The sequence below is a fragment of the Anabas testudineus genome, chromosome 11, assembly GCF_900324465.2.
Source record: "Anabas testudineus chromosome 11, fAnaTes1.2, whole genome shotgun sequence".
NCBI classification, from domain to species: domain Eukaryota; kingdom Metazoa; phylum Chordata; class Actinopteri; order Anabantiformes; family Anabantidae; genus Anabas; species Anabas testudineus.
The window spans coordinates 15,485,408-15,509,080 of NC_046620.1; the positions used below are offsets into that span (position 1 = coordinate 15,485,408).

The 23,673-nt window shown below is 42.7% G+C and overlaps 1 protein-coding gene across 3 annotated transcripts; it reads left to right on the forward strand.

The window, feature by feature from the left end:
• The first annotated feature begins 26 nt into the window (after positions 1-26).
• LOC113154857 lies at positions 27-22,101 on the forward strand. Of its 3 annotated transcripts, none has more exons than XM_026349263.1 (7): positions 27-96; positions 2,256-2,469; positions 2,631-3,585; positions 4,746-4,886; positions 5,891-6,045; positions 12,146-12,218; positions 21,948-22,101. In XM_026349263.1, exons 2-7 carry the CDS (start codon positions 2,320-2,322, stop codon positions 21,980-21,982), a joined length of 1,509 nt encoding a protein of 502 aa, XP_026205048.1. In that variant the 5' UTR covers positions 27-96; positions 2,256-2,319; the 3' UTR covers positions 21,983-22,101. The 3 variants fall into 3 exon arrangements, with proteins under 3 accessions (XP_026205048.1, XP_026205047.1, XP_026205049.1); XM_026349262.1 differs by lacking the exon at positions 27-96 and adding an exon at positions 1,067-1,347; XM_026349264.1 differs by lacking the exons at positions 27-96; positions 4,746-4,886; positions 5,891-6,045 and adding an exon at positions 1,067-1,347 and having other exon boundaries at positions 21,948-22,075.
• Positions 22,102-23,673: the final 1,572 nt, after the last annotated feature.

Below are 23,673 nucleotides of genomic sequence, written 5' to 3' on the forward strand. Positions count from 1 at the left end.
CGGCGAACGATGGAGAGCCACAGATCCGGATCCACAAGACCAAAAGACATAAAGGAAAATCGCCTCGTACTCGTCAGAACTTCTCGACGCAACGCTGTGAGTGCAGTCGGTGATCTTATTCTTGTTGTTGAACAGGAGATGTAATTCCCAGGACGGACGGCGGAGCTTGGTCGGGAGCGTCGTCTCGCGTCTGTGCGACGGCAAGATTCAGACTGCAGACCTGCTCCTTCTCTGCGCGCCTCTCTCTCTCTCTCTCTCTCTCTCTCTCTCTCTCTCTCTCTCTCTCTCTCCCGCCCTCCCTCTCGCTCTCTCATCTCTTATAGTCACATAAAAAAAAAATAAAAATAAAATAGAGAAATAACTAAGTATAAACTCATTAGGTGAGTGAGGAGGTCAGTGCGTCTTTTGGAAAACAAGAAGAAACCAACATGCAAATATAATAATAATAATGATAATAATAATGATATATTATTAATAATAATTGTTCCAGTTGGTTGTGGTAAGTTACAACAACGCCACTGACTCCCTCCATTAAGACCAATCACCGGGTTTGCCCTGGCACTTTTACATAGATGTCCACTTCCTGCTCACTAAACGTGAAATTGATGCTTAACAGGCCGGAACCCCTTTGCCACTAAATTTCGAAATGTCGTTTCCGCTTTTTGCATATGAACTGTGCAATTAGTTTTCCGCAGTGCGCCGCGCGTGGAAACAACAGTCCGGATAATGAAATGCGCCCTGGCCTCCAACCCCCCCCCCTTTTTTTTTTTTACATGTGATGGACGTCATAAATAGTCGTCCCGCAACATTACATTGAGCTTAGTTAATGCTGCTCCTGCCTCTGCTGTGTCAGTGAATAAAGTCCAATACAGTTTGTATAATAGTAATAATATTAATAATAATAATAATAAAGGCCTGTTATAAATGCGTCTAATGCGCATCCACTCATCCAGCCAACATCATGGCACCATGGCCTCCCCCATGGTTTAATTCAGGTCTGGAATTTCACCTTGTTGCTATGTTTTCTTACTGTTTCCTTTCAAAAACACTTGGTTCCCAATGGAACAGCTTTAACCACCAACTGGCACAACGAGAGAGAAAAACGATGCTACCTGAAGATCCTCGCACGCGAATGACTCCAAAACGGGTCGTGAGGGCGCTGGCGCCGTTTCCTCGCTCCACCTGGATTCATCCGCGCGTCCCGCACGACGACTTTGACCGGGTCTGCAAAGTCATCTGGAGGAGAGCGAAGGAGGCCGAAGAGGAGGAGGCGGAGGAGGCGGAGGAGGAGCGCGGCAGGGGCCCAAGTACATCTGAGGCCCCTTTGGATGGCAAGCAAGGTCTCCGGTAGGGCTGCTTTGGTCACACACGAGCTCCAGTGCAGTCAATTATAGTTAGACAGTAAAACAGAGCATCTACTGTACCATGGTGTAACAAGTCAGCCATGTTTAATCCCATTAACCAGCTGGGCTAAACCACTGTAATGTTTTAATGAATGTGTCTCAACATGGGTCTATGAAAGGGACCTAACTGATGTGCAGACTTCCCATTGTGTTCTTAAGAGTGCTGTCATCTCATATCCCCCTATGGTAGAGAACTGAGGATGATGATGAAGGTCAGTCACTCTACATTGTCACTGTGTTCTTAGGCATTTTGCCTGGCTTGACACAGGGTTGTTTTAATTTAAATTATTTCCCAAAATCAGTGGATGAACTGATGAAAGCAAGCACAGGACTTCAGGCCCAGATCCTAACATTGCAGTGTAGATCCAGTGGGCTACCGTGCGGTCATAGACCCACTGCATAATGGTAATGTACACCATCTGCTCACCGGCTGCCTGGAGCTTCCTTGACGTCTCCGTTATCATAAGCATCCTGCGTCTCACCGGACCGTCTGTTCCACATCGCGGCTTGACAGTCGACAGGCTGGTGACTAAAGAGTAGCCTCATTAAAAAGTCATAGTTTGAAGCTGGTGCCACACAACAAATATAAGGTAGAGAGCCGCGGATCCAGTGTTTCCTCCTCTATCAGGCAAAAAAAAAAAAAAAAAAGCTCAACGTGAAGTCCAGTCACACAGGGCAATGAAATGATGCTGATTCATACTCTAGTGTACAGTATCAGCTGCAAGCCTGCTGTATGTTGTCAAGACTGCATGAGCAAGTTAACCTCGCAGTGGCATTGATGCTGGTGTGACGGTTTGTTATGCATTAACCCTGCCACACACCCACACGTCTATGTCTCTTTTCCCTTTCTAGGGCTGAGGCGCAGCAGACAGAGACGGACGATTTGAGCGTGAACACGCAGCATAAGGAGGACGAGATGCTACACTGCACCGAGTTCACCCTTCCTCGCCCTTATCTCTCGGGCCGCAGACATCCCCGTGTTGCCAAGCCCGCATGGGTGTTTAGCCCTGTGATGGAAGAGGAGATGAAACTAAGAGAGGAAGCGGCCGAAAGGGAAAGAAATTTGGTGAGCTGCAGTCAGATTTTATGTTGATTTTCCTGTGCTCTGCTTAATTTCAGCTTTTCAAACTAACTGATCTGAACACTTTAATACCTCTGTTTTATTAAGAGCCTGCTAATTAAGTGATAACAGCGTTTTCTGTCTTGCACAACTCACTGTCACGTCAGGAAAAAGATGAACAACGGCATGAGGGAAATTCCCTTAAGAAGGTTTGGGTCCCCGAATCCAGAAGCAGAACAGACCAGCAGAGCTCCGCATCTGAACAACAAGCAACAAATCCCACACGTCCTGCCACCGAAGACCCTGCGCCTCATCTGTTGAATGACGGAGATCCCAGACTTTTTTCTAACAAATCCAGGGATAAATGTGAAACTGTGAATGAGCAGAGCACAAGAAACGGCTCAGGCGACTCCAGTGTTGATGATGAGGATGAGGATGATTCTACTACTCTGCCTGGGGTGCGAAGTTGCGCCACAGATAGCAGTGCCGACGATTTAGAAGATGACAACAATGGTCGTGAAGAGGGGGAAAGGAGTGGGGACGATTCAGTATCGCCTGGTGCTGATAAGGACTTTCCTCCTCTAGCTACCATCAGGGATGGCGTTCTACCACACCCCACAGAGCCTGCAGCCTCCAGGAAGATGCACGGCCAGTGGGAGATTCCCCTTTCATTCCACCCACACAACAACCCCACTGGCACACTGGCGAGCAGGCCGACCGCTCCTGTGCAGGCGCCTGTGCAGGGCAAAGCAGAAACACCTCAGGCCAACTCGAAAACCGTTGCAGCGGCCCTGACACAGCAGGAATCATATGACCTACTGGCTGACTTCCCAGCTCTCCAGCCCCCAAGGAGACCTTTAGCACTGGGTGTGCTGCATAATGGGAATCCCAATACCACAGATGCAAGGGGGAAAAGGGGGCTTATTCACCGACCGAATCATCGCCACGAGACTGGGGCTACCCATCAGAGGAAGATGGAAAATGTGCCCCGCGAGGTTTCCTCCATCTGTGCAGGAGATCAGAAATCTGTGCTGGACCTTCAAACCCTCACAGGCGGCCAGTGGAACTCTCCCATCATCAGCTGTGAGGAACTCAAGGCCAACAACCAGCCGCCTCCTAGAGGTAGTACATCTGCTGTGTGTCTCTTTTTATCAGTTAAATAACGGGGTTATTTTTAATACCATTTTAAGCCATTCTCAATATTCTCCAAATCTACGAATGCACACTTGCGCTTGGATGTCTCTAGAACAGAATGCATTATTGATATTAATGACGCCATCATAGACGGCTGATTAAAGGCAGGCGAGAGGCAGCAGCACCTGTTCCAAGCCAGGAAATACTGGCTCTCAGGAGTGCAAAAGTCTAGCTCACACACTTTCACCCTTTCCCTTTAGTGGAGCTCTTTCTTTTTCTGCCACCAGTTCAGCGCTCAATTCAAGTTGTGTCAATGGCACAATAGCCAATCAGTTAAAAGAACCTCATCAATCAGGGGGGGCAGTGCATGGGGTCGTTATAATCCCAGGCAAGTTCCCCCACCTGTCCACATGCACGTGCACGTGGTAGCACTGCGTCTCTGGATCAGCGTTGCAGAGAAGTTCTTCCCTTCAGTTGGATGAGTCAGTGGGAAAATGTTTTCATAATGAGGGGATTATTCTGCAGTGGCAAAGTGAATTACACGGTGAGCCGTCCACACTGGTGCAGAGCAGAACAGAGACGAATTAAGTCAACAACAACTCGAGTACACAGTGTTAATTTTGGTTGGGAGTATGGCTTGTACAGTACATTCACTACCTCCTACACACTTTCCAGTGGGGTCATACAGTGCTGTTGCTCTTCCAGCTATTTATGAATCCAAAATCATGTGTAACTTTTGCATATTTCTATGCGAGGGAAATAAAAAAAAACACACACCGTTATATGCTTCGGTTATATTTGGTTCAGAATTCCCTTCTGCTTCATAACAGGTGCACGACTGTAGCTGAAGGCTGCTCTGCTCTGCTCAATAACTGTGCATATGTGATACATAGTGCTGGCACACCACCAGCACTTTGCAGTCAGTGCTGATATGATAGAATTTACTCCCTGCCCTGTTGATTCAGTGGCTCTTTGTTGATCCCCCCCGAGGGAAGGCTGCTGCAAATTCCTTTGTGACAGAGAAGAACACGGTTCTGTTCGGCTTTACCCCCGCGCGTCTCACTTAACATGACACAGTCCAGACAAGACGGCGTGCATGCGAAGTGGGTATAGCACTAATCCTCGCCCCCTTGCTGTGCATATTGCAGTTGCAGGTGCAGATGGCGCGGGTGTTAATGCCAGGTCCTGGGCTTGCGCTGCCAAAGCGGGCATGAAGCAAGCAGCTGCCCCTCAGGAGAAAGCCAGACCTTGTAGCTTTCAGCAGATAGTTACCATTAACAGAGCCAAAGGTAAGTTTATCCTTTGGCAACTTCATCCAAACTGTGTGTGTGTGTAGGTAGCTGTGTGTGCAGGGGGTGCTTGGGTATTATGTTTCACGGTGGGCCACATGAAGAATTCATCATGATCATCACTGGTTGAGCACATTAATTTTGCAACGCTCGCTAAGCTGAAGGCTACAGCGTGTCCTCTTGCCCTTTATGCATTGTGGCTTTAAAGGTTCTGTGCATGTAGGATTTTTTTTTTTAAACATCAATACATCATTGTTAAATTAATTGCGATATTTTGCTATATTTACCACGCACAAATGAGGCCGCAGTTGAGATGATTGGTGGTCTGTCTTACATTAGTGGTACGGCTACTGTTTGTGACATTAATTAATCTGCTCCTTTTTTACCAAGTTCAAAACTGAACACTGACAGATTATTCACACAGTACATATTAAAGAGGTTTTGCTTTGTATTGTTCTGTGATATATTCCCCATATCCTCATATTCTTTTTCTTTCAGATAGGATTTCTAAGTGAAACAGACTCGGCTGTGCCGTTCTGATACCCATGCTCTTATTTGTTACTGGAAAATGTTCAAACTTGCTTTCAAACCCCCTGCCTATGATCACATGTGACTTGATATCACAGAAACCGTGAATTAGTTCAGACATATCTGGGTGCAGTCGATTTGTGAAATTATGTTTTTAAATTTGCTTTTTTGTTTTTTTTTTTTTTTTTTTTACCATCACCTAAATGTAACGATCCAGTCAGTTGCCTCCCCGGAGAAGCGGCTTCTCTGATAGTGCGTGTTTGTAGTAATAGTCTGAATTGGGTAGAGACTATGCAGTCATGGCGTTCTGTGTGTCATGTTGTGCATGCTTGAATGTGACGCTGTAGACGACAAATTATCAAGGTGTTTAGAAAAGCGGTTTAACCAGTGCTACATCACATAGACACTTGTGCTAATACTACTATATATCATCAAAGCAAGTGCAGGGTAAAATGAATTATTCTGTCCTTTCGCAGCTGCCCCTCAGAACTACACCTACAAAGTGGCTCCACCACTCATCATTCATTATGCCTACCGGGAGGCCAATCCATTGGTGACTGGTTTGTGCTGTGGCCCACAACCCTGCAACCCAAACCAGTTTGTTAGACCTGGTTACCCTCCCACCCATCAGGTGACTATACATTTTATTTCTATTTTACATTTTTAAGGTTTTTCATGCTGCATTGCATTTATACCTCTTCTATATATTACATTGTACACGAAGGGGTTTAGGCAGTGGTCTTTTTTTGGTTTGCTGTGCACTGCGTGGGCACCCTTGTCTGGTCTGTGGCGGAGCGACACGCTCTACGCAGCAAGCTGCAATGCGCTGTCAAAAGGTGTTCTGACACCTTTTGATCATGGCCAGAAATAATTTCTTGCCATTCATGACTTGCATCAGTTAAACACCTTTCACAGCTGACCAGCGGCACACAGTTAAACCCAGGTCTCGCTCCCGAACTGCTTCTACATGCTGCACAGCTCTCCGCCTCAGTGTCCAACTAAGCCAGATAAATACCACAAAAAAATAGGAAAATTCTACCCTCACTTCTTTGGTGTTGAAATATATAAAAACTGTGCTTTTGCTTAAACACCAGCATGTTCACAGTGCACAGTATTGGAGGTTATTAGAACTACTCTGTATGTTTGTCTAAGTGCTAATTAGGTTTATTCAGTGTGCAGATCTGAGGAGGATACTTATATTTAGAGTACCTCTCAGTAAACAACAATATGCATTCAGAACGGTGATACTGTATTTTCCACACATGTATTGTACTGGACCTGTTTGCTTAGCTTAGCCCAGCCTGAAAACAGTTCACTTGACCTTGCTGTGGTATAAAAAATAAAAGCTGATCTGCTGCTACCTAGAGAGAAATGTTAATCTAGCAAGAAGTAAAAACAGCACAGCGCAGAAATTAAACCAGAACTGCTTCAAAGTGTACTTTAATACCCTTAAATATGGGAGAAAGCCTATTAGTAGTAAACTAAAGAACTAGGATACCACTTTACAGACGCAGCAGTTATATCTGAAAAACATACTGTATTTCTAACTCATTTCCACAAAATGGGTCTGTGGAGAAAAAAAAAAAGTCAATCAAATGAAGAATGGACAACTTTTCCTAGTATTTCTGGTAATCTCTGATATTGACGTGCGTTCTTGAGCTATTTACAGTACATATACTTACCATGCTGGTGCTTAATAACTGTCGCAATCTTCACTTTCTTCCCCATCACAACATCTTTTTGTAGAAATTTCGTGGGAAACTAAATACCAACTGAGTTTAAGGTAATTACGAGAAGGGTTTCCAGAAAATTACAGGATGTGTAAAATGTTGTGTTTACGTTCGGCGCGGGGTCACGATCAACAGACGGTGAATCACAGTTTCGCTGTGAAATGGCACCGAGTAGCTGGCGGATCGGTCGGGAGGGGCCCGTGCTGACTCCTGTCCACCACAACGTTAGAAAATGCCAGGTGGTGTTAATGCTGCGCCTGATTGGGTATATTTTTCCAGCTCTTTCCGACGGTTCATTTAGTCTTTTTAACCTTGATCCGGCAGGGGGTTTGTGCGTTAGGTGAGCAGAAAGGTTTGCAAGAATATTCTCTTCTCCAAGTATAAAAACAGCACGCTGTATTTTCACACCTCCATTTTTTTTTTTTTTTTTTTTTGCTTTTGCTCTTTCTTCCTCCTCCTCAGTCTTTCCTCGCTCAGCCTTTTCTATCCTATGACCTATTTAAATGTGGGCTGCACTTTCTTTCACCGTGTGCAGCGGTGACAGTGACAGCAAGGCTTGCTGCACTCTGAGGTTTGGCCCTTTTGGCCTTGGCACTTCCAATCCAGCAGGATAATTACTGAAGCTGCGATGCACTTTCCTCCTGGGTGGAAATGGCAATATGGGGTCCCTTGGTGTCAACTGAGAAATGAGATGCAAGGAGGCAAGCCCAAAAGAGAGAGAGAGAGAAAAGGAGAGCTTAAAATGGGTGATGGTGATGGAGGGAGACATTATAAAAGTTTTATTTTTGGCAGCAAAACAGCTGATGCTGAGATGAAGTAAATGTTTATAGAGAGTGTGAAAAAGTTATGAGAACTATTTCAGACATATTTTAAAATCTTTCTCTCTGTCTTTGTTTCTCACTTGTGCACGCACACACACACACACACACACACACACACACACACACACACACAAACGCTCCGGAGCTGTGACTCAGCTGCTGACCATAACCTAAATATTCTGCTATTAAAGTTTTACAGCAGAGAGAGAAAGGGTAGTGTCTGGAAAAAAAAAAAAAAAAAAGATAAGTAGAGGCTAAAGAGCTTTTTATCAAGTGTGGGAGTGTGGATGAGGATGTATTGTGACTGAGTGATACTAACTGTTAGATTTCTCTTTAATAACGCCACGACCACTCAGAACCAGGGTTCTAAATATCCGTGCCTGTGTGAATTCAGATTTTATTCCTTCAGTCTTTCACTCAACCATTATTTAGCATCGATTTCAACCTCTTCTGTCTCAGTAATCAAATCCAAGCCATTAGACACTGCCTCCGAGACAAGCGCGGTTAAGTGAAACTCCCTCTTATTGCACGAGAGGAGTTGGCATACCTCGCCCTTGGAACGTTGGGTGCTACAGCATCTAAACTTAAAAAAAAAAACAAAAAAACAAAAGCGCAGAGCAACAAATTAACAATTAAAAGCGCTTCACTGTTGGCAGATGGCGAAAAAGAAGTGAGCAGCCAAGTCTGTTGGTTTATCGTCCTGATCGATGGGCTGCAGCAATTGTTGGATTGTCAGAAACAAGGCACGTTTGGAAGGATGTGAGGGGGAGGAGGGGGACGAGCCTCGTGCATTTGAGCCCTCGGTGCCCTTCAGCTCGCGTTTTGAGTGGCAGAGACATAGGCTAAAGTTTTCCCGCTTTCTTCTCCCTTCTTTCGGCTAATAAGCCTGTCTCCGAGCTGTTGCTAGGCTACACAGGTCTGTTGTTATTCTCTGGCAGGTGGCCTTTTCCCTCAATTCTGTGTGTGTGCGCCTGCACAAATTCACTCGTGTATATTTCACAGCAGTGTGTGATTGAGCGACGCAGAGAGAAGTAGCAAGAGATAGGAAGGTAAAGTGTGAAATAAGAAAAAAAAAGATGTTAAGAAATATGCTCAGAGCGTGACCCTGAAGATGCATGCATCGTAACACGTGTGCTGCCTCTTCACCTTGTTGTCTTTGCAGTTTAGCTTTTGACCCAGTAACAGATCCGTGTTCTTCTGTTACCTGTGTGTTTGTGTTTCCGTCTCTGACCCGTGTATGTTTCTGTGCAAACACATTGGGCCGAGGCGATCTTTAAAGTAAAGATGCTGCAAAATCTTGTAACTAGGCAACAAAGTAAAGTTCTGTGTGCGCTGATGTGTAGTTTAAAGAAGAAATGCTTCAAAGCCGCGAAAGACTATGGGACGGTTATCCCTCTTGTGACTGATTTCTTGGAGGGGGTGGAGAGGGAGCTATTATAGAACGAGTCTAATTGTCTTTGAGAAATATCCACAGATTGGTTTTGAGTAGGGCACATGAGACACAGTGGACGGTGATTGGTCCCATCAATGTGTTTGTTCATAATCAGGAAATCGGCTCTCTGCCTCTCACTTCTCCAGCCCCCCATGTTTACCCTTCAGTCCCTGAGAGAAGACCCCGAGGGCTCTGTGAGAGTTACATAAAATATTTATCCAAAAAAAAAAAATATATATATATATATAATAATAATATACAGAAAATAGAAACTGGAGCAACAGTTAACTTTCACAGCACTTAAGCTAAAAATGACCATAATATACTTGTGGGATATGCGATTGTTACTGAGCATTACTCATGACTCAAAACATTACTTGCCAAGTCTTGAGGTTTTTTGGCTTTCAGAGCGTACTCTCCAGTCCGCACTCTGTTTTGGATCAGCCCCCCACGCCCACGTTCTGGCATTTTGAAAATGCTCAAGGATGGTGCTGTGAGCAAGCGCCTGGCATCGCAAGACAGTGTACTCTCCAGTCGAAATGCAAATGACAAAGCATTATTATCATTACTATTATTATTATTATTATTATTATTATTATTCTATCAGTTGAGACTTGGTATTCCGCCTTTGGCCTTGGAAACTGGACGTTTTCATTGAGCTCCTGAGGAAAACTGCAAGTGGCTTATGTGTGATTTGAATGACATTTTATGTTTTCCTGTCATTTTTATCATGAGCTCTCAGCTCTTTGTCAGAAAATGGTTGATGGCAACTTTGAGTATAGATTGCAATATTTGTTTAATACTATATAATGTGCTGTTATTAAAGGACTTTTGCCATAGCTCAGTTTTTATTAGAAGCTTACCATCAAATTATGAGAGCACTGTACTGTTAAAGCCCCCTTAATGAAATCAAACAAAACCCTTATGTGTTTATAGTTTAACGGCTAAGACAAAATCTCCACTATATTTGACTGAGATGGTTTATGATGCACTAAATTGAAATAAGAAAAAAAACAACAAGGCCAAATCAAGGCCAAATCACATGTGTGTTTTCAGGCACTATGGGACAGTACTTAATATACTTAGATAGTGCGACTTGAACCCTAAAGTGAGAGGAACACCAATTCTTGGTAAGAATTAGTTTCGTTGTGTGATAAATTAAACAATCATGTACATGCGATATGTTGTAGGATTTAATTGAGGATTTAATCCATTTTCCTCCGAAGAGGATGCAACTAATAGGACCCTGTCTCTTAAAAAATGACCTTGGATTAGTGCTTTGTGAGCCCATACAGTGTACCTGAGCACCTTTGGGTGGTTGACATGTAACTGAAGTGTATTTATATTGATTCATATACACCGTACAGCTCCTTTACTTTTCTATTGTCGACTGGATCCCTGCTTTAATTAGCTCATTTGCTCATCTCTGCTGTGAACTTTCTGATTACTATGATTTTCAATCTATGAAAACATAACACACCTTAACTGATGACAATTACTATTTAATAAAAAGAAGAGACAGTAAGCAATTTACGATTTATTTTAAGGTTTATAAAGTTGTTGCCGATATTTCCAGCGATGCAGAATACAGTAGTGTGGACATGACTAATATCTGCTGCTTTCGGTAGCATACAGGATTTCCTTTGGGGCCCAAACATTTCTCTTCGCTGTGGTTGGTCCTATGTGGAGGATGACGCACAGACACTGCAAGAACCTGCATGTTATTGGGAATTCCCACTGACAGTGAGACGTGAGGGACATACGAGCTATGGAAGCAACGTTCCAACCAGATCATCGGCAGAAACAAATCAGCAAAGTTTTAAAAGCCTGATGAGATTTACAGTTTTTGAAGTGAGACCAAAATGCTCCCAGTAACACAGGGAGCCAGACCAATCAATAGAGTCACATCAGCTTTTTTAACAGATTTAAGCAGCTGTATTTACAGTTTAACTACGTGATAAACGCTCTGGAGGGGAAAAATAGACTGTGACGACTCTTAAAGACACTCTCAAAGCAAACTGCAATCTTTTTACTAAACCTAACTAAGTTGCCTTGTAAGATGGTTGATTGTCCGAATTTTAAACCATGCATTTATGAATGTTGTGATGTGTGTTTTTTTTTTCTAAAGGCAGATGTTATGTTTTTGTTTTCGTTGACATCTGTGACGATTCATCACGGTGCTTGCTAATGTTAGTGCTGCTTCATAGTAGCATTTACTTTCGGTTCATCTTATTTCAACATTTGCCAATCAGCCATTAGAGTCCAGCACAAATTATACAAAGGAGGCCATCTAGCTATTGTTATTGTGTTTTCATCCAGATGTAGTGATGGCGAATCGTGAGACGGTCAAAAGTCACATGAGTCGGGTCATTTTCATCAGAACTCCACACAAAACTTAACTATGGGAATTTTTCAGTCTGTGATTTTGCAGTTCAGCTGAAAGTGTTGCTGCTTTTTTCCCCTCCTCCTCTCCATTATATTTATAAAATGTTACACACTCATCTCTTTACTTATTCATTCACTTTACCAAGGCTAAGCTGCCCAATCTGGTGAGACAGTTTATCTGCACAGGAATACCTCAGACCTTGTCACTGACACTTTCTTGGCTTAAAGACTAGTTAAACATTGCGTATTTCACATGCTAAGGCATGTTCTTCATCTGTCTTTTTCTCCACTTTCTCTCTTTCTCTATTTCAATCAGTTGTTTATTTCTTCTAATCACCTGTTAATTCTCTTCTCCTTCTCCAGCACTTTGGAGCCCAGGTGCATCCAGCCAACTGTCCTCCAAGATTCGCATACCCCCGTTTTCATTTGCAACAGGTGAGACCGCTAACAGTCTCATTTTCAACTATGTCTCAAGTACGATTTGCTGCGTTGCTGAATTTCTGTCAAACTGTAATTTAAGTGGGAGCATGCGTGTGTGCGTGTGTACGCAAACGCTGCAGCTGCGGCTCGCCTCTGCATTGATTCCTATTTTATTTCATGAAATTGTCAGCTTATATTGCGTGGAAATGTGCTGCCATTGTGCAATAAATCTTTCCCCGGCACTTATTCAACAATCCTCTGCAGAAATGAAGCTAAACGTAAGCGACATTAGATTGAAATGCATGATGTGTGAGCCAGACGTGAAAGTCAAACATGCGTTTTGCATGAACGTGTGCGGTGTATGCTTTCTGTTTTGTGTGTGTGTGTGTGTGTGTGTGTGTGTGTACGCATGGGCATGTGCATTTATGTGGAAAAAATGGCCTCATGCGATATAATTGAATATGGGGAAAAAAGGGTTTTATTTGTCCTGGTGTCAGCACTGATGGATGTCCCTCATAAGACAGGCACAATCAGAGATCATTCCTCATCTTTCCTCCCACTCCTTACTTTTTCGTCTCCATCAGATTTTATTCCCTCAGCCCGACACGTACTCCTGTTTTTTTTTTCCCCCCCTTTTTCTTTTTGCTGGCACTGGTAGCTAGTGGTGTCACAGTGCATTTCATGCTGCCACATGTTGTGTGCGCTCTGTCCTAATTGAGAAGAAGGCAGGGACGTCTTTAATAATAAGTCACATGGCGATGGCAAAATGAAAGAGCCTTACACCATCATATATACATCTTTTTCCACTTTAAAGACCATACATTCTGCATGCGCTGGATCAGTTAAGAGGTTATTTAAGGGCGCATGAATGTTTTATCGGTTTGTAGTCGTCTGGATACAGTTGGTGCATAGTGCCATATTTTCTAAGCTGCCGCAAGCCGTCCAAGTGGAGCAAGTCTTACACCGTCTACAGAGATTCACATTATTCCATATTGTTTTGTCTTGGGCTTGTCCTGTTCCATCGAGGAAAGAGTTCAGCTGCAGTGTTTCTGGGGTCAGGATTGAGTCCTGGCAGAACTAAACAGTAATAGTGCCGCTTTTTCCCCATCAAGCTGTGTTAACTTGAGTATGTGACAGGCATGTTTACTCCTTTTTCAATATTATCTCTATAACATCTCTGAATGATTTGGTCAACTACTAAGTGGGCCACTAAGGGAAACCCATAGGTCACAGAGACTGTACGAGCCTTTGACAAGCAGATTGATTGATAGAACAGTAGCTTTAGACTTTGGAGAGCTTTCACACTGCATGCACAAAGCCTTGGTTTCTACCGTGCCCCCTAAGGATACATTGTCAGCCAAAATCAAAGAAATCCACAAAATCAATATAGTTCTTCATGCAAAATCCAGAGAAAGTAAAGTCAGAGTGTGAAAATCTGCTTTTTTTTGTCTGTGGTTTATGCTCAAAGAGTGAGGAGCACGAGCGTGTGACTGAACTAAAACACATCTGGTATTGACAGCTTGCAAGAGAAATGACCATGCTGCATCCATGCATGTTGGATTGGGCTGCTCATATTCCAGGCTAAACATTTTACAGCACCCACAAAAGTGTTCACTACTCTTGGCAGTTTTTTTTTTTTTTTTTACCATATTGAATCCAGGTCGATTGAATTAGATTTTTACTTAAACTGATCAGAACAAAGACTCTTGCAATGCCAAAATAATCCAATAATAACATTCAAGCTATGAGTAGGACATAGTTTATCGGTACTGTACTCTCTTAGTGTCGGTCATGTGTTTGCTCAATGCACGTACTGAGGTAGAAGCATAAAAAGAATATAGTCAATATATCTCAGTGCAAACAACACAGCAAGTATTTGAGCTCTTGCGCTTTGGATGTTCTACACATCCAAAGAAAATAAACACAGGTACATCATCGTGCCCTCAGCTAAGCAGTTATGTGACTGTGACAACAGACTGGGATGCTTGTCGCTCACCTATACCGTGTAATATCTATATAGATAAAAAGACCTGTGCTTACTTGTTTGTCTCCCTTGAGGAGGTGAAAAAGTGCGCCGCGTGTGATCGCAGCCGTCGGCGACTGTGCTGTTATTTGCACTTGTCAGCGTATCAACCGAGGAAGGGGTCAAAGTTGCCCCTCAGTTTGGTGTCTTCAATGACGTGTTTAATGTAAAGCTCTTTCTTCACAGCAGTGTTTTTGTTGATATTAATGCGTCTGAGCATAAATATTGACTGCATGTCTCTGCATCACCTGATTTTCTTGCCAAGCGCTCTGTGCGCTGTATGTGAGTGTATCTCACAAATACCGCACTCATTGTACCCTAAATTACGACTCTCGTGCGCTAGCTGTAGTCATTTATATTGATAATTTGTAATTACAGCCACTCAAAAGCTGAGGGTTGCCTCTGTGTGCAGCTGCAGTCTGGAAATGCGTGGCGCTTGTGATGCATCATACATCTGATGGGTAGCTGTGGACGTTTGGAAGAACCCGAAACACTGGCCTCATTCACCTTGTGTGGCGAACAGCAGTTGCCGGAGGGGCCCATTTCTCAGTTAGCTTCAAACAGATCAGTCTAATAGCTGCTCAAAGGACACGCACGCCTCACACTGGCTCCCCCCACCTCTCTTTTCTTTTTAGTTAGGCAGAAATGTGCCTTGTTGTGGTGGAATGAGTAAAGATTTGACTGCGTCGATGGAACCCGGGATTAATATTTAACCAACCTCTTTAAACTTACATTGCCTGGTTGAACTAGAAGAGAGGGAGAGGAACAATGGAGGTAAATGGTCGGGAAAAAAAGGAGAAAGGAAAATGAACAGATCCTTTTTTAGAGGCTTTCTGGCTCAGTCCAGAAACTCAGTAGTAGATATTTTTCATCTTTGGCTTCCAAACATTCATCTGTACTCAAAATAATATTGCTGTACTTTATTTTCAATAAAATGAAGCCCATGTGGGGGATAGACTGGTTCTCAAGGTCTCTTGGAGTGATGACTTAGTAGGAGAGAAGGTGACAGCTTCCGTCTTCACGTACACAAATGAGTAAACATACCTTCCATGGTGCGCGGATGCGCCCAGAAGAACTGCGATGTGGAACGCCTCCGCCCACCTCTTCGCGGGAAAGGCAGAGGGGAGGAGATGAAGAGACAAGGAGAGAGCGAGAGTGATGAAGTAGACGAGAAAAAAACGGCGGAGGAGAGGAGGAAGACAAAGGGGGCAGGATGCTTAATAGATTATTCCAAAACATTCTCTGTGGTTATCTGATGCTCTGATTTAGGTTATCTTAATCAGAGTGCCGTCGCAGTCTGCATTTTAAAAAGGTGGGTTCGAGCACCAATGGGCTGCTCGCTTTATATTGTTTCAGTGCTTTTATTGGCTTCATTTCTGTTCTTGTATCGGCAACAGCACAAGTTCCAAGATATGTCTCTTGTATGTTTTAGTGGACACACCAATTCTGGCAGCACCAAACCCTTAATGCAGCCCAATATCTCCACAAACCTCTCCACATTATTTTACACCTAATGTGTAGTACCCTCCAACACATGAGAAGAATGTCTGTGCACTTCTTGCCCAGTGTTCATGATTGTTTAGGGCAGCGGTCACTAATAATGGATCCAAACCCAGAGTCGAATGCGACACATCATTGAGGTTCTGTTCAGTTTTGACCTTCGACTTTTTCCTGACACTGTTTCTTAAGCGCTACTTAGCAACAGTCAGGGATATCCTTCTGGTTTCTGATTATTTATTATCACACGTAGCCTTGAGTAGAGTTTCACAGAAAACAATCTGAGGGAAGAGATCATCTCCTTCCCATAAACACGTATCTACTGCAGTTGAGCCCTTTTCCGCTGCAAAAATTCTATTCACCTTGCAACCACTAATCTCTATCTTAGTAAATGTAATCAACTTAATACAGTGACTGCACAAACATAACTTTTACATATCATATAGCAAAATAAATTATATTAGCATAGTTTTTATGGAGAAAATAATGAAATCACGACATAGAGTGAGAGCATGACATCATGTGTGATACAGCCCCCAGTGTTGCCCAGTAAGGTTGTCCATCTATCAATCAAGCTAAATCTATACAGTACATTGAATTCTACACCATAACTTTCACCTTTGAGTTTTAATCCCTTACCTTTAAGTTTAAATCCACGACCGACCACTATCCTCTATTGAACCTTTACATTCAATAAAACAGATTGAACATAATGCATCAATAAAAAAGCACAACTTGCTTATTAAATAAACACATCCTCCATCAGTCATCCCCGATGGACCTGATGGTGAAGGTTAGTATCTCCTGTGAACGTCACTTTTCCTTAAAATGTATTAGAAAACCCACAAAATACGTAGATTTCTTTCTTTTTTTTTTAATGTTCCTTCACTGGTTCCTTTAGAATTGTGGAGTCAATCCAGCGCATAGGTGAAGTGAATATTGACACGTTTAGCGCGTGCTTGACATCGTGTGCCGTCAGAGAGGGGGAGCTGAAGGCCAAAGAAATCATGCGTTTTCACACCTCTACCGCACAGCACCTGACCGTCTTCGCTGAGGCACGTGTAATTGCTCAGGAGCAGCTCTGACCGGCCTATCGACGCCGTCGGGCAAAACTGATTTTCTCCTAAACAAGCCAGATATGTAAAACACACCGCTTCCTTTTTGACGCCAGGGGATTTTTTTTTTTTTTGTGTGAAGCTGGATATAGGGGAATCATTTCAAGCACTGCTATCAATCATCCAAAGAAAAATAAAAGTGCTTCTTTTGTACATGAAAAATATTACTACTTAAGGATGAAGGAGGAAGAAATAGGCCAGGATGCAAATATCCAATTGATTGTGTTTTTATAGGAGGTTAGTTTTGTAGCAGCATTATTTTCCAGCCGTTGGATGTTCATGGAAAAGGAAAAAGGAATTCTGTTTTCCAACATCAAGCAAAGCTCTTTTCAGTTGCATCAAAGGCAGAAGAAAAAAAAAAATCTTTGAAATGAAATGCTGCACCCTTTTTCAATCCCTTTTAAATTTCACAATGCCCTTTTTTTTTTTTTTTTTTTTTTTTTTTATCAAAGTTCTCTCTTTGTCGCTCTATTTTCTCCGAATTTCAAATGCCATTTTCTCTCTGCCTCCCTTTTGTGCGCCTCCAGTGAGCGTGTGGGATCGAGGCGGGCGTTGATAACCGGAGCCCCCTCCCACCCCCCGCCGCCCCCCCCCGCAACAAACGGCGAGGGCCACTATCGGTGTCAAACTGTCGCAACCCGATCTGTGTCAGACACAAGGCGGGGGGCGAGAGGTGAAGGCAGCAGCATTTTCTGGTTCAGTAGTGCCATTGTGGGAACACAAGAGGTAGAGGGAAAAGAAAAGAGGGACATGGAGTTTTACAGCTGTTAGAACATTTCTTTTCAGGGGCCCGTGCCGACTTCGTCCTCCTCTCTCTCTTTTCCATCACCTATTCTCCTGGCTGCTCATCCTTTCTTCTACCCGACCTTTACCTCAGCATCATGTGCGTCTCTGCGTCTTTGTATAATTTGTTTTTAACCCCACTTAACTGGCAGATAAATAGTTGTAAAACAGGGCGTGTGAGTAATTTTTCCAACTTATTTCTAATTTCTAACAACAATATACATAAAAGGAAAAAGATTTGTTTTGACCCCACCTGTCATAGCCCACTATAAGAGTGTTTAACACAGCTAAAAGGTGGTTATTTTTACACTGGTAATGTATAGGGACTAGTACAAGTTTCCATGTGAACTGTGTTGCTTGGATATTCCCGACCATCTATTAGTTTTAGTATCACATTATTTACTTTTAGTTAGTTACTGTATTTCAGTAACTGTACCAGGAAGTAGGCAGCCAGATAAAATGACCCCAATTTGGGCTGCACAGTGCCGAGGCAAACTTGAAATACAAAAAACTAAATAGGCTGATGAGGATACATGAGGAAAGCAATTTCCAAATATCATAATCCAGCCAACATTAGCTACATATAGCTTCTGCGTGGAGCATGTTCCCCTCTTGCCGCTGTGGGTTTCCTCTGGGTACTCTGGTTTCCTTGCACAGTTCAAAGGCATGCAGTTAGGTTAATTGGTGACTCTTAATTGCTTGTAGGCGCGAATAAATATGTTTTGCATCTGATAAAATGGAAACATTTCTTCCTGTTGCACTTTGTTTTAATCGTTTTCTCCTTGGCTTGGATATTTTCGCTTGCCTTGTGTCTCACTTGTAAGTGTAAGTGTCAGATGACTTAATGCAAATGTAACAATATTGGTCTCTCTACATATGTGTCTGTAATAGATCTGTAGGTGTTAAGTGACAGCTGGGATCACCTCCAGCACCCCAGCAACCCCTTAAGCAGTACAGATAATGGGTTACTAATTGAGGACACTTATATCAGCTGTTAATCTGTTTCTATGACTATTGTTTCCATAAATGTTCCATTAGTAGCTCTGAGTTCTGCTAGTAATTGTAAATGTGCAGCGACATGTTATTATAAATAATGTAAGATCAGCATGACACCAATTAGTAATCCTACTTGACATTGATTTATTTTACCTCAACACTACTTCTTGGATGTCTTTAGACAAATAGTCATCTCTGGGGTTTTGCTGAGTGGATCTGAATCAGGGGAACTTTTCCGTGTACCCTCTGGCAACTGCAGCAGCACAGCGTACGTCCCTGTTGTTGGCAGTCTGTGGTTTAGACATTAGAGATTACCAATATAGAACATGTAGATGAAGTGTATTTTATTTCTGATGCTTGCTTTGCTTTTACTGAAGAGAGTTTTAGAAGCCAAGCCAGTGGAAAAACAGTGTGGGACTTGCGTCTGTGAGGAAGCGAGAACAAGAAAGTGGGGAATTGTTGTTTTTTTTTTTCTCCTAGTTGACCATCAAAGTGACAGCATAAAAGGCATATCACCGTCAGGCCAACACCTTCCTGTCATCCAGACAGTATCCAAATGTTATCCTTGCCTTGATATATATATTTTTATTTGAATTCTATTGTTGTGGGTCTGAGTGAAGATGCACACAGCTGTGCACAGTTCACGCAGAATGGGATGGACACATGCACAAATGCATATTGTAGCATTTGTCCGATCTACAGATTCATCTCTGTACAAATGCACACGTCTTATAACATGTAACGACTGCATGTAACACCCCCACACCATCACTGAGGACAATCAATTAGGAGCGCTGCACCATCTCCCTTCCAGACCTCTTCCCTCTGTCCTCTAACGTCTTAAATATTTAGACGGTGTGACATCAAATGCATACATTAATGTGAGTGAGTCCCATTGTGCACACATGCACTGAAAGAAAGAAAAAAAAAAAAAGCAGCTGGATGCTTTTCAGAAGAAACTCACCTCAGAAACCAAAGATAGGAGCAGATCCCCCTTTTTAGTTTACGCCTTGGTTATTGTACAGTAAAGCACCGCTTTTTTGGAACGGCTTGATTCGAGATAGGTAGATGATTGCTTGTGGACACTATGCGGGCTGAGAGTGATCTTCTGATTGTTACTTCAGGAAAATTGTCTCTCTCTAGTCTTTGACAGAGGGAGACGGAAAAGGCTGGTTTGAAGCATCCTTTTTTTTTTTTTTTTTTTTTATGGTGGTGTCTTATTCTCCTTGGGAGTGAAACCCGTAATAAGGCAGGCTGAACGCAGCTCTCAGAAGCGCCTGCCTATCAAGTATCTCAACTGAGACAAAGCCACGTCGTAGCTTCCTCTGAACCGCAGAGTGGAATATCCACCTCCACTTATTGTGTACTAGCCATGTCTTAATGCTTAAAAAATTAATAATCAGACATTCTCATAGCTACTGATGTGCGTGAAGTGAATTTTTCTCGTGGCATTTTGATTATGCCAAGGCTCCCAGAGTGAGTCCACTTATTCTGACCTCATCCTTCGGAAGACCAGACTCCCGGAGACCTGAGATGCACCAAAACATTTTTCAACAAATTAGCCGTGATAAATGAGCAAACTGGGAAATAACTAATGTAAACGCTGGCACACGGGAGGGCTGAAACCGGGCTCGGAAGAAGAAGCTGCCTCTGAATGATATTTAGGGAGGTGGCTGAGAGCCAGACGTTTTTTTTTTTTTTTTTTTTTTGTTTTTTGTGTGTGTTGTGTTTAAGTTCCTGTTGGAAAATCAGTCTATTAGCCAAAGCCTTTATGCATTCATCGTTTTATGTTCTCACAGAGCTCCTGGTTATTAAGTGTGTTTATTTGCATTGAAATGTTTTAATCTCTCATATTATTCAGGATAAATACGCATTCTGCAAATGATGAGTTTATTGATGCTTTTCAACAAGTGCCGGGACTCGCTGTCTTTTTACTGCCTTCTTTTTACGCCACTGCTGGCTTTGAAAGTGACTTTTGTATCAGCGATCATTCTTCTATCTTAAGTAGAGTGCGTCTAACCAGGTGCACTGACTGAGCAACACACCAAGTAATCAACCTTGTACAAAATACAGGTTTGATACCTTGCCAGCTTTAGACATTTCCCGAAACTCACTCCAGAGTTTAAGTCTGGCAACGAGGAGTCATGCTTGTAAAAACACTGAGATGTGCACTTTATGAAACAGGTCCCTTTAAAGAGGCATGCCCGGGATAGATGTGTTACATCAAATTACACTCCTCCCTGCTTGCTGCCTTGATAAAAGTGTTTGTCTGAGCCTAGAGCATTTCTCTGTTTGTGCCACTCGCAGTTCTGCGCTGGGGCCGGGTACACAAGTCCATAGCAAACATGGGAGCCTCTGCCTATCAAAGCCAAGCCTCCTGCTTCGATGCAATTATTATTATTATTTTTTTAAGTCCTGTCTGAAGAAGATCTGTGTAAATATCACAGCACTGGTATCGACACAGCTTTATTGTGGAGCACCATTTGTGCTGTGCTTAACTAACATTTGTGCCAGGATCTCAACGTCTATTTGCAATAATGTCACCACAGGTAACGTGCGAATTAAATCTACACAGGCAACATATTGTCGTCTACCTAAATATCTGTTCTACAAGATCCCGTTTAGTTTTCCGCAAAAAAAAATCTTTCATCTTGGAGTCTAACGTAAGGTAAGGTCAGGGAAAGACTGGGCTGAGTTAATAAAGAATTCAACAGTCACTTTACACAACACCTGTATTAAAATTTAAACAAAACCACAATCTTTCTCTAAACCCCCTACAGGACTCTACAGTAGACCCGAATTTGGGTGTGTGGTTCATCAGTCCTGGACATTATACGCTCCTTACAACTCCATTTGCATTAATAACTGTAGCACTTCAGTCACTCAGAAAAAAACGATGCATAATGGTCACGTTCACTGCTGAACAGAAAGACAGTTGCCGTTTAGGCTGCACAGGGATGTAATTCTCAAGAGACAGGGTTAAAATTCATTTTTCAGCCTGCGAAGCCTGACATTCAGCATTCTGTGGCTTGAGGTGTACCAAAGCAATTATTACCTATTAACCAGTTATTACTCACTGCAGGTCACAGGAAATAATCAGTGTAGTAAAAATGTCTCTTCATTGCTAAAAGTTTAAACTGCAACTGCGTTCTGTTTGGATGAATTCGTTCGCTTTATTATTATGCGGAGACAATGCATCACCTTTAGTGCACCTACACACTGCTGCTATAAATTACATTAAGGCTGTTTACCTACACTATCACACTATACTTTGTATAAAACTGATTATGCAGAGTTTGGACTAAAGTCGTTCTCTTTGTCTTTTTCAGGCCCGGAGGTAACTTCCCTAAGCACAAACATGTTTGACAGCAGCCAGAGTGATGCAAAAAAAAAACTGTGCGTCTGCTGTGGACACTGCTGGACATTAGGAAAATAATTCAGCCCTCTGTTTTTTTTTTTTCCTCGTTGCTGCCAAATAAATTCTCACTTCGTCCAGTTATTCTTCTTCTCTGGGAGATCCAGCTCAACCAGCTCTTCTGGGGCTGAACCACAGAGAGACTCATCAGGTAGGGGGGGGGGGCAGGCAAAGGAAACACATCCCCGTCCAGTGCTTTAGTTCATTAGCGAGCATCTGCATGCTGTGAACACACAAAGCGACGCCCTAAAGTACGAAATGCAAACTGTGTGCACTTTCCAAATGAATTGAGTGATGCGTGGTAATAACAAAATCTCATTGTGCTGCGGTGATAGTGAAATGGCGATTATTCAACAGTGCAGTGTCATTTTCGCCAGCGGACCTACTCATACATAATGCATCCAAATCATTGCATTTTTCCTCCATTCTGGGGTACAATGCATATTTCATCGAGCCAGTGAAATATTAAGCACTCTTATGATTTGATATTCTCTTCCAAGGGAGATTTCAGTTTATATATTTTCTCCACATCACTCGCGTCTCCTCCGGAGCCGAACTTCCGGGGGGGGGGATGTCTTTATATGGCATGTTTGTTTACTGGGAAAATGTTTGATTGGTCAATGCGGAAGTGATGATCAATGAGGCAACCAATCAATTGAAGAGATTGTGAATGCTCAGAGGCCATTAATCTGTGAGAGGACTCGGCTATGAGGCACACGCTGGGCTCTTATCAGCTCCTTTGATTGAAATTAGAGACTGTGCACCTCTTCCTCCTTCTTCCCCCCCTAACCCTCAGACTTCACCGTTATTCAGGTAAAGAAGATCAATGAGAAATTGGAAGAGGCAGGGGGGGTGTTGGGTTAAGTTAAAAATATAGAAATGGCTGCTTTTTACCCTTAGTAATACACAAGAATGAAAAGCAATGACAGTTAACTGTTTAGTCATCACGAGGAAGTCTATCTTTATTAAACTGGCTGTCACATCATGAAATAATCTTAAAATTATCCCAGCCTAACTTATTCCTAAGTAAGGAAACGATGCTGCGTGTGAAAGTTTCAGAGGATGCGATGCAAATGTGACATTTGTTTTAAACATTTCTGTCGTTTTTAAAAAGACGTCACCCTCTGGCAGATGAGCTGGTGGTGTTACTTTTAGCAGCTCTGAGACGCACGTCTCAGAAAAAAAAAAAAAACGATTTCAGGCAAGCGTGTGCAGTAATTGCCAGCACAGTTTATATACAGCTCATATATGGCCGTTATCTCTAATTAAAATAACTACTCAACTATTTTGGTATCGATTTTCTCGCCCAACCCTCGTCGAGATGGAAAAACAAAAGAAAAGGTAAGTGAATTACAAAACTATTCTAATGAGAAGAAAAAAAAAAAACCCATACTAAAGTAAGTCATTTTCCTTATTTGTGTCAACTATTTCATTTAACCAAACAATGAACAGACTGAGCTGTCATCCTCACTTGGAGCCCAGCAATTTAAACAGTCAATTTAAAACAAATCCCTACTTTTCCTGCCATAAAGCCCTTAATGTAAATCTCTATGCTATTTCACTGGGATGCAGCTGTAACAGTGCTGAAGGATGCCCAATATTAACAGGATATAACTGAAATGTGTGAGCTTTTTCTGCTGCT